The sequence below is a fragment of the Bos indicus x Bos taurus genome, chromosome 8 (assembly GCF_003369695.1).
Source record: "Bos indicus x Bos taurus breed Angus x Brahman F1 hybrid chromosome 8, Bos_hybrid_MaternalHap_v2.0, whole genome shotgun sequence".
Lineage (NCBI taxonomy): Eukaryota > Metazoa > Chordata > Mammalia > Artiodactyla > Bovidae > Bos > Bos indicus x Bos taurus.
The window spans coordinates 61539554-61557234 of record NC_040083.1 but is presented as its reverse complement, the minus strand read 5'-3'; the positions used below and the strand labels follow the sequence as shown (position 1 = coordinate 61557234).

The window sequence follows — 17681 nt, the reverse complement described above, 5'->3', positions numbered from 1 at the left end:
TATTCCAACTTTGGATATTATAATTCCTAATCAATTTCAAATCATTTGAGGATTCTAAGAATCCACTCAGACAAAAATGAGTATTCTTGTTGAAGTAAAATATATATGACATGTGTCTTGTGATCCTATGACTTCTGGTGAGAGGCCTGAGTGGGCTAGACAATCTTCAGGGCGTTTCTCAGGGCCTCTGGGACCATCAGCTGGGCTGGTATCAACTTTCCCTGCAGGACCTCCAAAGTACAGTATTCACACTCCTCTTTTCTGGGGAACCTCATAAGAATCTCAGGAATGGTACTGGATCATGCTAATTTTCCTCTCTATACTTTTTACTTTTTAAAAGGAGGCAGCTATATGCTGTTTCCCTCTCTCCTTACTTAACAAGTGCTACCTTCTGCTTTCATTTCTTGGAAATAGAGTAGGAAAAGAACTACCTAATTAAAATTCAGATGTTCTCCATTGAGATGATAATCAGCTAGATGAAAAGAATCTCTCAACACCTGCATGACTATTTATAGCAATTAGCTTTCAGCCTGGAGAATCTCAGGGATGGGGGAGCCTGGTGGGCTGCCGTCTATGGGGGTCGCACAGAGTCGGACACGACTGAAGCGACTTAGCGGCAGCAGCAGCAGCAGCAATACTGCTTTTTATGTATTGGTTTCACATTATTCCATAGATAAATTATTCTATTTAAAATAGAAGAATCTCCATTTATGTGTGTGTAAAACACTCGGTCTGTCATATTTATGGCAAACTTCCTAGTTCTATTTAGGTGAGTTTATTTCCTGTTCTATTTCCAGGAAACAAACAAAAAAGATAACACTGGTTAAATAAGGAGAAGAGACAATTTCTTTGCACATAATCAAAGAGCTGTCTGTTCTACTGTACTTCCTCCCACTCCCTATGTGCTTAGGAATTCCTTCTGCAACTTATGGCCAAATAGATGCCCTTCCATATTGTTGACATTTCTATGATTTGTTTTTTATATTTAAATTTTTAACACCAAATAGTGTGGGATTAGACTTATTTTTTCCAAATACCTAAAGAAATGTCCCAGTACAATTTCTTGAATGATCATCTTTTCTCCCATTGATTTGGGATGCCATATTTAGCATATACCAAATTCTTATACTAGTATCTATTCTTGGACTTTCTATTTGATTAGATTGATATATCCAACATTTCATCAATATCATACTGTTTTAATTATTGCAGCTTTATTAGTTTTAAAATCTTGTATCTCAAGGCCATCCTCATTATCCTTTTCAAAAAAAAGATTTTCTTGATAAGTCTCACCTTGACATTGTCAAAATCCAAATAAAATTCCTACAGGGAGTTTGAACTTGCTTTAAGCATATACATTAATATGAGAAAATCTGATGTATTAATAGTCTTCCTATCAAAGAATATAATATGTATCTCCTCTTTATTAAAGAAAATATTTTATTTCCTCCAGTATTACTCTAGTTTCCTTCACATAAGGCCCACATAGTTCTTTTCCTTCAAGTTCTTCAATTTTTTTACTTTTTCCTGTAAAGAACTAGCCCTTGGATTTACCAACTTTCTAATTTTTCTGTTTTCCCAAAGCATCATTTAGATTTAAATTTTTATCATTTTCTTTAATGTGCTTTATGCTTATTTTATTAGTCTTTCTTTATGCTTCTGGCACTGAGTATTCTCCTGACCTGTTTTCTTTTTTCTTGTTAAATAATGAAATCACTTTTAAGGTTACAAATTTTACTCTGAGTATAGCTCAACTGTATATAATAAGTTCTAAGAAGTAGAGCTCTAAATTTTAATTATTTTCTAGCTAGTATGTAATGATAATTTTTAATTTTCCATTTGATTCCATCTTTACTTAGGAAATTGCATTTTTATTCCAAATGACTGGGTGGTGTTAAGCTTTTGATAGTTATCAATTTGTGCTTTATTGTATTTTAGAGAAGACACTTACACAGTTGCTTTGAGAAATTTAGCTTTTGGGTAGCCTGATATGGGATCAATTAGATTAGATTATTAAATGCATTATTAAAATTCTCTATGCCCCTATTTATATTTTTTTCTCTATTAGTGACCAAGGGCTAAGAAGTATGTACTAAGGTCTCTCAGAATGAGAATTTTCTGTCAACTTTTCCTCCTTGGTAATTTTCTCTTACAGTTTGATTATACACTTTTCCCTCTACCACATACGAAAGGCTCTTGGATGTGCGGTGGTTTAGGATGGCTGTTGCTGCCCTGGGCATCATCTGTTTCTTGTCCTGTGCCTTGCCTTGTGGCTGACAGAACACGTTCACATCCAACACCTCACTGGGTCCTCATAACACCCACTAGATAGATAGGGCAGTTATTGTCCTCATCTCTGTTTTACAGAATTCAAAACTGAAACTAAGGGACCTCTGCACAGTGATGCCACTCAGATTTGTCTTGAAACTCTGAGCTTGGTGCTCACCTGCATAATCACAGGCCTGTCTCCTTCGCAAGACCATGAGTTCTCGAAGCCTGGACCCACATACAAGTTCTCCATAATATGAGCACATATGTGGTCTTCAAGCAACACTGACTGCCTGACAGCTTCTCTGATGCCCTTTGCCTTCCCCGTTTATTCTCTGAGGAATATTCTACTGGTGGTACAGGGTCTTGGGGCCAAGAAGGGCGCAACTAACACACAAGACATAGAAAGGGCTTTACCGATGTGCAGCGAACAACCGTGATTGAGAGAGAATCTTCAGTTTCCCTGAAAAAAAAAAGAATAAACAAAAAAGGTGTCATCGTCCTGGGTGATACATGAGGGTGCACGTGTGGGGTTGGGGGCGTCAAAGAGACTGGTAGAATTACAAAGCAGCTTCTCTTGCCTCAGCAAAATTGAGAAGGACATTGAGAAAGCAGTGATCTGTGAAAGAACTTAAGTTGTCCCAAATGCCACTGTGACCTTAAGAAAGTCTTCAGATACTTGTCTCTACCATCTTGTCTATACCTACAGCCACTAAATGAAGTTACTTAGCCTTTATTTAGTCTGTATGATGGAAGACTCATCTAGTTGCTATGACCACTAGCTAGGTTTATGTCCAAAATATTTTTGAAGAGAAAACAGCAATAACACAGATAACTTAGGTTGCTATTTCAGAAAACTTGGCTAAATATCCATGAAACAGAATAAAAGAATGTGGATAACACTTATCAGATTAAAGCCAATCAGTTTATGGTGTTTGAGCAAATAAAGTCAGTGTAATGAGCACAATCATGTAATCAAATAGTAGACATTTTTGTTTTGTTATAATCTCTTAGGTTCCAAAGGTGATCAAATCAACTAGATAAGCACCAAACTTCAACTTTTTTGAGGATAGAACTGAACAACTGATTCATTTTTTCCTTTTCCTTTTTCATTGCTACATAGAAAAACAAACACATTTGATTTCTTGCAATATGAAATTGAGGCCTATTTCTGCCCGTGTGTTACCGCCTCAAACAGATAAACTCAACCCAAGGTTTCTAAGGGTCTGGAGACTGCCTCTTACCCATTTTATGTAAGAATAGGTCTTTTCCAAGAGAATTCACAGCAAACCAATGCCCAGGAGCTCTCAAAAGGAGAGTCTGGCCTCATAGATAATTGGAGGAATTAGAGATTTTGCTGGTTTTTTGTTTGCTTGGTTGTTTTCCTTTTGTAAATGGCACTGACACTGGGAACTCTGCTACAAAAGTAAGCAGTCCCGGCATTCCCACACAAGGCATGTAGCCGAGAGTGCAGGGGCAAGCAAACATTAGGTCACATCCCTGCTCAGCAGTCTTCGGTGGCTCCTCCTGCCAGAAGGAGAGCTTCTGTGTCAGCACCAAGACCCTCCATCATCCTCTGGACTCACTTGTCAGAACTTTGTCTAGGCATCCGGTGCCTTAGACAAACGGAACCATTCAGCACCCCCAACTCCCCAGCCAATGGCTCCTCCTGATCACTTTACTTGGTCTGCCCTTCACCTCCATCTTTGAGGCACAAATTCTGCCCAGCATTTAAGGTAGAATTTGGTCAGCTGAAATACTTCTGGACTCTTCTATGTTTTGTCAAACCACAACTTCCTCACAAGGTGGAGGACTCTCCAGCGTTTATGACCCCTTTCCCCTGTTTTGCTCTCTTTTTTTAATTAATTAATTAACTTATTTATTATTTCTGGCTATGCTGGATCTTCATTGCTGCCCATGGGCTTTCTCTAGTTGCGGTGTGAGAGGAATACTCTCCAGTTGCAGTGCGTGGGCTTCTCATTGCGATGGCTTCTCTTGTTGCTGAGCACGGGCTCTAGGCACACAGGCTTCAGTAGCTGTGGCACAAAGGATCTAGTGCGCAGGCTCAGAGTGGGCTTAGCCACTCTGTGACACGTGGGATCTTCCCTGATCAGGATCAAATTCATGTCCCCTACATTGTAAGGCGGACTTTCAACCGATGGACCACCAGGGAAGTCCTCCCCTAGTTCTCCGGATGTACTGTCTGCCCTCCATCTCAGTGGGGTTTATATGACTTATATCTGCACTATGAGCCTAAGTATCGGGGAGTGGAGTCCCTTCCCCTAGAGGGTTCCTTGCCCAGTGAATCGATCTGAGTTCAATGTTACCTAAACATCCAAATTCTAGTCTACTGTTTTAAATTGTGAATACTTTTTCATTTATTAGTCAGACTTCGATCTAACTTGGCAGAGATATTAGTGGCACTGAAAATGTAAAACCCATTTGCTGGACTTGAGAAATTCTTTGAGAAAATCACCCAATAATTGGGAAAGCAAACTTCACGATTTCCATAACCATATTTCATTTTTAAAACTGAAATCATCAAATCCTTTTCCTGGCTGCCCCACCCACTCACCTTAGCCTGGCAGTCCTATTTTCTATACTTTGATGGAATCTCTGTAAATCTTACCCTGTGTGTGTGTGTTTCTCTACAGTGAGACTGTGGGCTTCCTGAGGGTAGAGACTGCATCTGCATTTCCATTTTCTTTCTCTGATTTTGCTATTATTGCCTGTTACTCAGTGTGTGCTGCACACGACAGGCCCTCAGAAAGGAAAACCACCACTCACCAAAAGGTGCAAACTCAAGTACAAACTTGAAGTATCTTCAAGGTGGCTTTGCTCTATTTCTCATTTCCCTTTATTTATATTAAAGTCATTCAAACGAGTTGGGTGGAAGTTTTAAAAGACAAAGCCCGCATCGACCTATAGAACGTCCATCAGGCCTCCTCACTCCTGTCACTGATTTCCTCTGTCTTAAGATGAGGGTTACCAGCTGTCAGTGCCAACCACATTCACTTGTTTCATTGAGCACCTGCTATATGTCTGGTCTCAAGGTGATCACAGTCAAGGCAGAAAGTGAGGCATTCACAAAGATCACCATGACACCAGGTAGAAGGTGGTGAGTGCTGTATCAATGGAACTACATATATATCAAGCAGGCTATACCAGGAAGATTTAGGAAGAGATATTAAAAGTGTTAAAGAACAACAAGTAGATTTGGTATTGATTTAGTCCAATCTTTGCCATATGCTACAACAGCCCTACACATCCATAGGGATAAAAGTGTTAGTTGCTTAGTCATGTCCAACTTTTTGTGACCCCCACAGATTGTAGCCCACAAGGCTCCTCTGTCCATGGAATTCTCCAGGCAAGAATATTGGAGTGGGGAGTCATTTCCTTCTTCAGGGAATCTTTAACAACACTATATTGTACATCCTTAAGGGGCAGGGCCTATGTATCACTCATAATTACATTCCCCACAGCACCTAGCACAGTGTTTTGGGCATTGCAGGGGGCTGATGAATATAGGACCCATTCCTCCTAATCCCATTTATAGGCAGGTGAAAGGGAGCAGAGAGGAACCGAGATGAAATTCGAAAACGAGGCTACTGTTGCTGCTTTAAAGGAGCCTGGACCTTACTTAAATCACAGAGGATCAGCTATGCCCTTTCTGTCACTCATTCTTGCTCTGTAATAATCTGTGCAACTCTATGGATGATGGAAGCCAATTTAGTACCTCAGAATATTGACTGCTCGTTCACAGGAAAGGTCTTCGGCAGGCTCATCATTCATCTGGAGGATCTGATCACCAGGGAAAAGTTTACCATGAGCAGAGCCCCCTGTTGGAGAGAAAAGAAATACCTGGTGCTCATGCCAGGAGGGCCCAGACCCAGTGTGTCATAGCCACTCAGCTGAATGGCAGCCTGATCCAGTCTCTGGGGCACCAGCTATCCCCACCCCTACCCAGACTTGGGCTCACCTGGATCTCAGTTTCCCTGTTTACAAATCTTGGATAACAAAATTGGATACCTACCATCCATCACCTTCAAGGGATGTTAGGAAACTGTCCAAGGAAAGAGGACTAGCAGAAGAAATCCCCTGAATCAACAGAGCCAGCCAACAAATCTACTACATTCATCTCTAAAGAAATGTGGGGGTGCGGGGTGTGTGTGTGTAAATTCAGATTAATAGATTTTAACTGGTCCCAGATCTCACATCAATATATAACTGAAGAATGAAAACAAACACTAGACATTCCCAGCCTGCTCCTCTTCCCCGATACAGCCTATATTTTACAGAGACTCAAGTGAAAACAAATCAATAATTTCTATTACTGTCTGACAAGAAATTCTCCCCAGCTCAGAGCATGCAGGGTTCAGAGAAGAGGGCCTGCTGATCCCAAAACTGTCACTGTTCCTGAGACTGGCCAGGGGGCCACGGATGGGCAAAGCCTCAGCTGAGGCCAGTGGACCTGCAATGCAGATCAGCAACTGCACTGGGGCTCCTCTTCCCTGTATCATAGAAAAGTGCAAAGCCCCAGGCAGAATTAGATCAAAATTAGATGTGCCCTTTCTAACTTCCTGGGCACAAATGCATTTTCTGCATTATGTTACAGCACAGAGATATGGGAAGAGAGCCGGGGATAATCCCCCACAAGAAGCCCAAGTCCTTTCTTGTTTCCCAATCAGCCCCTACCTGCTGTGACGGACACCACTGTGAGGGGAAGGCTCTCGGAGATGTGAAATCCATAGTCCTGGAGGAGGGTGTCTTTGTCTATTTTTACTGTGTATTTCACAGGGATGATGGTCTGGGTTGGGACCCCGGGGGGCCCATCAGCTGTGGCAACTTTAGCCCTGGAAGAGAAGCAGTATGTAAAAGAGACAGCAAGGGGAGTCTAGTGGGTGGCACAAACCAGGTCAGCCCCAAACATCCTGGAGAAGGAAGATGGAGAGCTGAGTGGACACTAACTCTCCTCTCAAAAGAGAGAAGACACAAACACCAGCAAATAAAACAGCAGGACACAGCACCATGCTCTGAAAGACAAGTCACAAAGTGCTGTGAGTGTGCAAAGAAGAGGCGGAGCAGTTTTAACTTTGTGGAGCTAGGGGAGAAGGAATCAGGCAAGTATTTGCTACCTGGAAGAAATGGCATCTGAGAGATTTCAAGGGTATATCTACCCAAACCAAATCCTGGCACGAGGAAGATATTCAGTAACTGCTGCTGAGTGGATGGATGCATGGATGGATAGATCGATGGATCCATGGATGGATGGATGGATGGATGGATGGATGGACAGACAGGCAACCCAGGCAGGGGGCACTGCTTCAGTAGAGGTACAAAAGAGGAAAAACATGGACTGTGAGTAGGAGCAAGCAGTTGCTCAGTTTGGATGTCTGATGATGACTAATTTTTTATAGGTGAATTGTTTCTTTGGTGATTTTTTCTTTTTTTTGCTTTATGATGAATGCTGCTTCCCCTTCAACTTTGTATCTATGAGGATTCCAATATAAAATCCCAGAGAACACAGACTCCCTCTATATTAATTGTTAAAAATACGTGTGTTTTCAGTATATCTAAAAGCAGATAAGTTGAAAGTTGTATCTTCTATCTCTCAATATCACAAAGGGAATTTACGAGCTACTTTTTATTTGTGACAAATGGCTTTTGTCTTTCTAAGGGTCAGTGGTTCTTTCTGAGGAAGGTCATATAGTGAGAGATAAGGTGTTTATTGTCATTATACACAACAGAAATGTGGAGGAGTAACAGCTTCCTTGGGGCTCTGCAGTTAAGGTTTTTCATTTATTCTCATCCATTTACCAAATACTGTCAGGAACTCTTCCTAATGCAATAGGACCTCACTTATCTGAAAATCACCTCTCTGTCATTTATAATAATCTCAAGTTTCAACAAGGACCAGGAAATATATTTTTTAAAACTGCCTCAAAGAACCAACATGCATGTGACAAGTCCAAGCACAAAGCCGTATTATGCAGATTACCCATAAAGGAGTTCCCTTAGGAACAAAGAAAGGATTTCTCCCAGGCAAGCACATGGGTAGTACTGAGAAGTATTAGAAGCCAGACCTAACAAGAGAGAAGAGACAGAAAACTCTGATAATTTATACTGAATAAAACCATAGGTATTCCTGATTAAAAAAAAAAAAAAAACTTTAAGGCTTTGAAAGGGCCTCTCTAAATAAAATAAATAATATAGTACACTGAAAAACAAAAATCAACATTTGTGTTCCTTTGAAAAAGCAACAGGAAGGACACCCTAGACACTACTCCTATTTAAGTGGCAGGAGAAATGCCTGGAATAGTTATTGGAGAAGGAAAAATGATAAGAGGAGTAATAAGCATACCTTTTTTTTTTTCTCAAACAAATGACAATGTACACTGAGAAAATGATCCACAAAAAAGAATTGCTAGTACTTAAAAAATAAGTTTAGTGGAGTTGCAGGATAAATACATAAAACACAGCCACAAAAACCATCCTATAATCCATTAAAGACAGAACAGCTGAATGTGTATCAGGAACTAGGTTTTCTTAAAAAGTTGATGTAATAACAGAAGACACAAATAATACTGATGCTGGATTCCTGGTTGGGAAGATTACAGATTCAACAATGAACATAAGTACTGGATGAAAATATAAACTTGATGGAACACTGGTTCAAAAGCCTTCCAGATTAAAAAAAAAAAATCTAATAAATTGATGACAGTAAGAGTAGCAGTAACAACAACAATAATCACTTGCAACATCCATTGAGCACTAACTATGTACCAGGCAGTGAGCTAATTTATTTTTATGCTCCTATCAGAGGCCAGCAATGATCAAAACTGCCTGGTCTTTACCAATGAAAGTGAATAGAAATTCCAGAAAGTCTTTTAAAATATTTTGTGGCTAGCCAGAAATACGGAGAAGGCAATGGCACCCCACTCCAGTACTTTTGCCTGGAAAATGCCATGGGCGGAGGAGCCTGGTAGGCTGTGGTCCATGGGGTCGCTGGAGTTGGATACAACTGAGCAACTTCACTTTCGCTTTTCACTTTCATGCATTGGAGAAGGAAATGGCAACCCACTCCAGTGTTCTGGCCTGGAGAATCCCAGGGATGGGGAAGCCTGGTGGGCTGCCGTCTATGGGGTCGCACAGAGTCAGACACGACTGAAGCGACTTAGCAGCAGCAGCAGCAGCCAGAAATAATTCAACATGGTGACAAAATCATCACACTGTGGTACTAAGCATTATACAAAGTATTAAATTTCAAAAAGGTCAAAAGAGAGAATTACAAAAACTGGAAATCGGACCCTTTGTGCCAGCTCTGGAGAGGAGATACATTTCTAAGGATTGAAGAATTAAAGATAGGCATAAGATATAAGGGGGATGGTTTGAATGTGAAATTTCAATAACCAATACATAAATTCAAATAAATAAAAAATTGGATAACTACATAGAAAAGCACAAAGAGAAATTTAAGTGAAAAAATTTTAACTTCTTCTTATAAACAAAAATTAACTTAAAAGGGATCACAGATCTAAATACGAGAGCTAAAATTATACAACTCTTAGTAGAAAATATAAGAATATTCCTTTGTGACTTCAGTGTCATTTTAGATATGACACTAAAAGCACAAGCAACAAATGAAAACATAAATAAACTGAACTTCACAATTGAAAATTTTGTGCTTCAAAGGACACCACTGAAAAAGTGAAAAGGCAATGCCCAAAATAGGAGAAAATATTTGCAAACCCGGTGGCTCAGACAGTAAAAGAAACTGTCTGTGATGCAGGAGACAGCTTCAATCCCTGGGTTGGGAAGATCGGCTGGAGAAGGCACTGACTACCCACTCCAGTATTCTTGCCTGGAGAATTCCATGGGAAGTCTGGTGGGCTACAGTCCATGGGGTTAAAAAGAGTCAGATAAGGACCTGGTATCTAGAATATATAAAGAATTTTTATAATACAGTTAAACAAAAAAGACAAATAACCCAAATAAAAATTGGGTGAAGGATTTGAATAGACATTTCACCAAAGAAAATACACAGTCAATAAGGACATGAAAAGATTATTAGCAGTTATGGAAATACAAATCAAAAGCACAGGGACATACCACTTCACACCCACTAGAATGGCTATCATCAAAAAGATAGATCAAGTGCTGACTAAGATGTGGAGAAAAACAAAACCCTCATATAGTCTTGCAGACTTGCAGTCTTAACAGACTAAACACCGAAGACCCAGCAATTCCACTCCTAGGCATACAGCCAAGAAAACTGAAAAGCATATGTCCACACAAAATTTGCACGCAAGTGTTCATAACAACATTACTTATAATAGCTCCAAAGTGGAACCAATCTAAGTGTACCTCAACTAATGACAAAAACAATATTCTATAGCAGAGTATTATTCAGGAATACAAAGGGATGAAATACTGATACGTACTATAGCATGGATAAACCTTGAACACGTCATACGAAATGAAAGAAGTCAGTCCAAAAGACCACATACCGTATGATTCCATTCATGTGCTACGTCCAGACTAAATAAATCTATAGAGACAGAAGGTAGATTAGTGATAGCCTAGGGCTGGGGAAGGAGGGTTTAGAAAGGAAATAGAGAGTGACTGCTAATACATTCAGAGTTTCTTGTTGGGGTGATGAAATTTTCCAAAATTTATTGTGGTGGTGGTCTTACATCCCTGTGAAAACACTAAAAATCAGTGAGTTGTACATATTAAGTGAGTGAATTGCATGGTATGCAACATATAGATAGAGCTGTTGTAAATAAGTAAATCAACTTATAAAATCCTGGAGGGAAAAAGCTTACACTAAAAATATATGCAGAATGGACATAAAAACATGCAGTAAATACCCATACTTCACATCCTCAAAGCAAGTGAGTGGAAAACTCGCACATGAAGAAATAAAGCTGGTAAATAACAGAAAATGTACAACTCTGGTGATTAAAGAAGAACAACTGAATGGACTACAGAGAACTATTACATGTCACTAAAGCACCACGTAGGAATAAAAATAATAAAGTCCAACATGTGTGGGCCCTGGGATTTAAGGGGGACCATATAAATTGGCTGCTTACTCTCTTTGGAAAGTCATCAGGGAAATTATAATATGAATTTAAAATTTGATCATTTTCTTTGACCTTCTGTTACCATTTGGAATAACATTCCTCAAAGTAATATGCATCCCCCTAAAATATAAAACACTGTTTGCACTAGACTATGAGTTCCTAGAAGACAAACATTCCCTTGTATCATAAAGCCCTAGAACAGAGTGTGAGCTCAAAACACCCTGGCAATTGTGTATTCAAAAATATTTACCATAGCTTTATTTATAATAGTTGAAAAAATTGAACCATCCAACAGAGAATAGATCAAGCATGGTAAGGAATTTCCCCAAGACTCTACAAAAATGAAGGGCCACAAGCCTGTGAAACTTAGACATACATGGAAATATAGCTTAGAAAATACTCTTCCAAACTGCCCAAACCCCCTTGTGTGGATTATTCTGCCCCTACAACTCCCCATCACCCACAGGATAAAAGTTAAACTCCTCAACCTTACCCTCTTGGTCTTTTGTCTTTAGGTCTCAGGTCCCAGCCAACATTCTCCACCCACTCTCCTTCCCAGGCCTTCTCTCCAGCCTAACCTTTCCTGCTGCACCAGTTTTACATCTGGGCTTCAGTTCATGCAGCTGCCTCACAGGAAACTGTGAGGCCAATCAAAATCCAGCTCAAATGCCACCTCTTCCAAAAATGCTCCTCTGATTTCCTAGCTAGACACAGGTTCACTCATCTCTGAGCCCTTCTGGCCTTGAGCACCTCAACTGTCAGTGACAGCTATTTGATTCCATATATCATCACCCTGCATAGACTGCAAATTCTCAGAATTCAGGAACCATTTTTTACCCACCTCTGTATTTCTCTCTATATCAAGTGAAGAACTTTGCCCACAGAAAGCATCTCTATTTATTAGGTGAATATATGAGCAAAATACTGAATATAGAGAGCATGATACAAAATAGTACACCTAATATGATTAGCAAAGGTGGAAATGTATATATAGCCACTAATAAATAGCAGTAAATTTGAATATGACAGACTTCAATGTTTGTCATTTGTCCTGTAAGTTTGCTTAATTTGATATACAGCGCAGCCTTTTGACTATGAGTCCTAATCAGGACCCATCTTCTCCATATCCCAGAGCTCAATAAATAGTATCCGGAGAACAGTGATCAGTTGCTAAAGACACACTCCTGGAAGTAATCTTTGACTTTACCCTGCTCTCACCCCTAGTATCCTACCAGTCATGACTTCAAAACTCTCTAAAGATGTCCATTTCTCTCTGTCTCCATGACCACCATTCTATTTCAGGACCTTGTCACCTGTCCTACAGACAGATTTCTCTAAGTGTCTCCTCGCTGGTCTTCCCACTTTTCGTTCTTTTTTTAAAAAATATATCTATTTATTTGGCTGTGCCAGGTCTTCGTTGTGGCATGCAGAATCGTTTAGATGTGGCATGCGAACTCTTAGTTGCAGCATGTGGTATCTAGTTCCCTGATCGGTGATTGAATCCAGGCCCCCTGAATTGCAAGCATAAAGTCTTAGCCACTGGACCACCAGGGAAGTCCCTCCCCACTTTTCATTCTTGTCTCACCTAAATGATTCTCCATCCAGCAAGTAGATTGATATTATATTAATAAGTGCAATCCTGCTCATATGTCTGCCCTGACCGAATGACTTAATCCAAAAACCTTAGTATGGCTTAATACAGCCCCTGCTCGCCACTGAAGCCTCTACAACCAAGCCATTCACTCTCTCAGTATTTTTGTTTTAGCCAGACAAGTCCCTTTGGAGTTCCTCAAACACACAAGGTCTTCCTTCTGCCTAGAATATCCCCTAGCCCTTGACACAGCTCTCAAAACACCCCACCATATACTTCACCTGCACAGCTCCTACTCAATCTTCTGTTTTTGGTGGAAATATCCCTCTCCCTCTGCTGAACCTGTACACAAAATCTGTACATCAATTTTTGAAACTTATCATATTTGTAATGACCAGTGTGAAGTCTCTTGTCCTTTCTAGACAATAGCTCATATAGTACAATCATGTCTTTCTTGCCCCCATGTACTGAATTCAATGCTAGGCATACAGTAAGGCTTAATAAATGTTTACAAGACTAAAGAAAAATACAAACCCTACCACGTGGTTAGAACAGAATTCATTTGGATGCTTTTCAAGTGAGTAGTCTTCATTTATCTGACTTTTCCATTTGAAAGGGTGTGCTCCCCAGCAATGGTAGACAAACGAGGCCCCACTGTGTTGATTAATCCCTGGGCAGTGTCAGGAGCTTTGGCCCAAAGTCTGGATTTGACATTTTCCCTGAAGGCCACATCTAGGCTTTTGTTTGGAAAGGGATTGCTTAAAAACAGGACGAAGCTATAGTCTCTCCTCGAAAAGAATGTTCGACAGGGAACTGAAGGAAATGATCTCTGCAGCAAAATTTCCTCCTCTGAAGAATCTTATAAACATCAAACTAAACGCTGACAATCCAAAAGCCTCTGTCTGCTGCCTCTGTAATGGTTTTAAATCATAAATCTGAGATCATTCCTGTGGTTTTACATCGGAACAGCATAAGACCTGGCGACACTAATAGAAATCTTATCAGATAACTGGATCCTAAGGTAGAACTGGAAAACACATGTTAAATTTATCATGAAAATAGCTTCATTCTGTATTTTATGGGTTATAAGTTCACATTGAGCTGATCAATAACCCCGAGAAGAAAAAAAATACCAGATGGAGACAGATTAGGCTTCAAATATTCTCTGGCGTTTTATCTGCTCTCTAATAGGCTGTGAAATATATTTGCCCCTATCTTGTAACAACAAAGAATTCACCTCTGACTTCCAGCAGGATGTGGAGAAACTATTTTGAATCTATGTTTAAACACTGTATTATGTTCAGCTTGAGTGATTTTAAAAGTGAACGTCTGGTATAAACTGGATTTTTAATCTAAAGTTTATTCAAAGAAAGAAGAAATAGAGGGAGTGGCCTGTTCCAGAAAGAAATTTATCTTGTAGTCATAATCCCAGGACTAGGCTTGTGGCTGTGATAGTTTCTAGAGACCACTGAATGTATATATTGTGTGTACAGTGCTATATGGCAAAAGCTTACAGCTGAGAGGAGAAAGTATTCCATTGCTACTTTAAAAAGGAGGTTCAGAAGACAAGGGTGACCCTACAGACACAGCACAGGAACTTTCTAACCTGTTCTCTTAAAATCTTTCCCTTTTGTCCATGGTCAAATAGCAATAAAAAACTGGTACCTGAAATGGTCTTTCTACACCATTAGGAGTATTAGAAAGGTCAAAAATACCATTCCTATAACTAGTAAACAGACTATGGTTATAATGAACAAGCAAATTTAGAAGGAGGGGAAAACCAATAGCCAAGACTTCTGACACAGAGATGCCATGATGCATGTTTGCACATTTGTGAATACATATGCCTGTGTGTACATGTGTGTGTGCATATGTGTATTCATTAAACATACATGTGTGCACATTAGATTAATATAATACACACTAATATTAAGATTAAATATAAATTGAAAGAAATCTTTTTAAGCTTTGAAGTTTATAAAACCAAGCACCAAGAAGAAGACATGAAATTCATCAAACTCCTTAGATTTTTTTAAGTTTTTACCTATAAAACCAACATTTCTAGATTACACATAAGAGAATTCAGTAAATCTTACACAAAATTGTTTCAATCATACAATAAAATTATTCTAAAGCTCACATGGAAAAGGCAGATAAGAATATAAAATAGCAAATGAAGAGAACAAAAGTCTAGTTTAACAGACAATAAATATAAATAGTTTTAATACAGGTGTGTGAAAGAAGGCAGTTAGATCAATTAAACAGAATAGCTAGCCTAGGAAGAGATACAAGTTTTCACCCACAGACACAGCAATTTCATATATGATAAAATGAGACCATAAGTCAGTGAAGAAAGGAAAGGTTATTCACAGTTAATGGTGATGCAACTACTACTTACTTTGGAAAAAACCAAGCTAGATCTTTATTTCACAGCCTGTACTAAAATAAACACCAAAGTAAAAACTTAAATATAAAATACCTTAAACTATCAAATTGAAAATTAATTAATTAATTATTGGGTAAGGATTTTCTAAGCTTTGAACCAATCAAAGAAATCATCAAGAGATTATCATTTAACTATATAAAAATCAAAAACTGTAGGAGACAAAAAATGGTATAATTAAGCAAAAAAGTATTCTATAACATGTCCTTCTCATCTCAGTTTATCACCTCCCTAGTTATAGAAAGTGGTAAAGAAGATGACAATTTAGTACAAAGTAAAATGGTTAAAAATTAGTTTATAATGTAATGTCACTATGTTATAGCTTTTATTAAGTGGTTTCTATTACACTATTTTTACAGAAATTCAAAACATGCCACAGAGACTATTCGAGGGGGTTAGCTATTTCTAAAAGAGCACTGATACTGTAAATGTTATTTTTATATTGGAATGTGAAATTAAGTGGTAAAATAGCAGTCATCTTAATAATATCTGAGTAACTTTGCATTTCTACAATTATTGGTATCACTAAGCTTCCACCCTACCCAAGCACGCACACACAGACATTCAAACTGAGTGCCACTATCTGAATTTGACTAGGGATTGTCCACTCATTTAAAATTGAAGAAATCAAAGTAACTTTGAAAGTTGACACTCTTCCCCAGAAAAAACCATTTTAAGATGCCTTATAAAGCTCTAATATTACCCAAGTTCATAAAAATTATAAATTTGTTTAATAATGTTTGGAAATGGAAATTGTTATTTTTGACTAATTTCTTCCTAGACAGTTCAATTAGTGTTAGAGATAAAATTTAACTTTATGGAAAATAATGGCAATTATAATTAAGTAAGTACAACCAGCTGAAATGAGTAGAAACTTTTAAAGGTCTGAAAAGATAGCAGGATTGTTAAAAGATGCATGTAAACTTATGACTGCAGATTAATTTCTGTTTCCTTTTCTCTGGACTATAAAAAACACTTCAATGTATTTTTTTCATTTCTTGACCTGGCTATCAGGAAATGCAGAGCCAATGTTAGTACTCAAATGCTAAATCCTACATCTAATTGGTTTTCTATTCTATCTGTAGAATTTCCAGTCTTTATTTAAAAGTTTTTATGCATTTTAAAACCGTTAATCATCAAAAATTCCATTTGGAAGAAGAAACAATGCAAAATTTAGATATATTTTAAATAAATAAAAATAAGTAATATAGTCCCTGACTGTGAAAGCCCTTAATCAATAATAATTTATTGAATATCTACTTCATTCTATGTATGCATTCTTCTAGGGCTAAAGATACTTTTTAGACAAGATAGTTATGGTCTTTGGTCTTATATGTGGCAGGAGGGTTGGGGGAGAAGAGTCATATATTAAGCAGGTAGGGGGTTAGGCAAAGAACAAGCAAACAAATGGATATATTGTTATAAACTGTGGCAAGGAAGTAGGAGGAACAAGATGAAGACATGAAATCAGGATGAGATTGTAAAGGGACTTGTAGGCTATGGCATGGTGGCAGGTGGTCACTGAATGGTTTGGGATGGGGTGGAGCCAGAAGCGAGCATGTGGGACAGGAGCAGTGTGTATTTTGAAAAGCTCACTCTGGCTTCAGGGTGGAGCAGAGAAAGAGTGAGTGACTATGGCAATGCCCTCTTGGGACAGAGAGGTGGACAGAGTGGAGATACGTTTGAGGATGAACTGACAAAAGTTGCTGATGGGGTAGATACAGAGTATGAGAGAGAGGAAAATTCAGGATGACTCACAGGTCTCTTGGTTAAGCAATTCTGTGGAAGGTGGTACCATTTACTCTACTTCAGGAAAACAAATTATGCTTTTCAATTCTTGACCATTTTCAACTAATCTGAAGACAGAAGAACCCAGCTTGAATCAAGGTTGCAGGATTAGAGATGAGAAACAATTTCAATAAGACTACATGTGATTTATCCTGCTGCTGCTGCTAAGTCGCTTCAGTCATGTCCGACTCTGTGGGACCCCATAGACGGCAGCCCACCAGGCTCCCCCGTCCCTGGGATTCTCCAGGCAAGAACACTGGAGTGGGTTGCCATTTCCTTCTCCAATGCATGAAAGGGAAAAGTGAAAGTGAAGTCGCTCAGTCGTATCCGACTCTTAGCGACCCCATGGTCTGCAGCCTACCAGGCTCCTCCGTCCATGGGATTTTCCAGGCAAGAGTACTGGAGTGGGGTGCCATTGCCTTCTCCAGTGATTTATCCTAGAAACACAGAAATAATGCCTTCCATGGACACTTCTAAGAATCACTCCCTCTTTTTCTTCTCTTTC

The 17681-nt window shown here is 39.0% G+C and overlaps 1 protein-coding gene across 2 annotated transcripts in view; it reads right to left on the bottom strand.

Moving 5' to 3' along the window:
- The window catches only part of FRMPD1 (FERM and PDZ domain containing 1), a 108943-nt gene that overhangs the window by 28775 nt on the left and 62487 nt on the right, over nt 1-17681 (bottom strand). For both annotated transcript variants that reach the window (XM_027549688.1, XM_027549686.1), the window contains 3 exons: nt 6964-7121; nt 6005-6107; nt 2686-2731 (listed from right to left, as the gene is read on the bottom strand). In XM_027549688.1, the coding sequence (XP_027405489.1) occupies nt 2686-2731; nt 6005-6107; nt 6964-7121 (307 nt within the window). The remainder of the gene's footprint in view (nt 1-2685; nt 2732-6004; nt 6108-6963; nt 7122-17681) is intronic.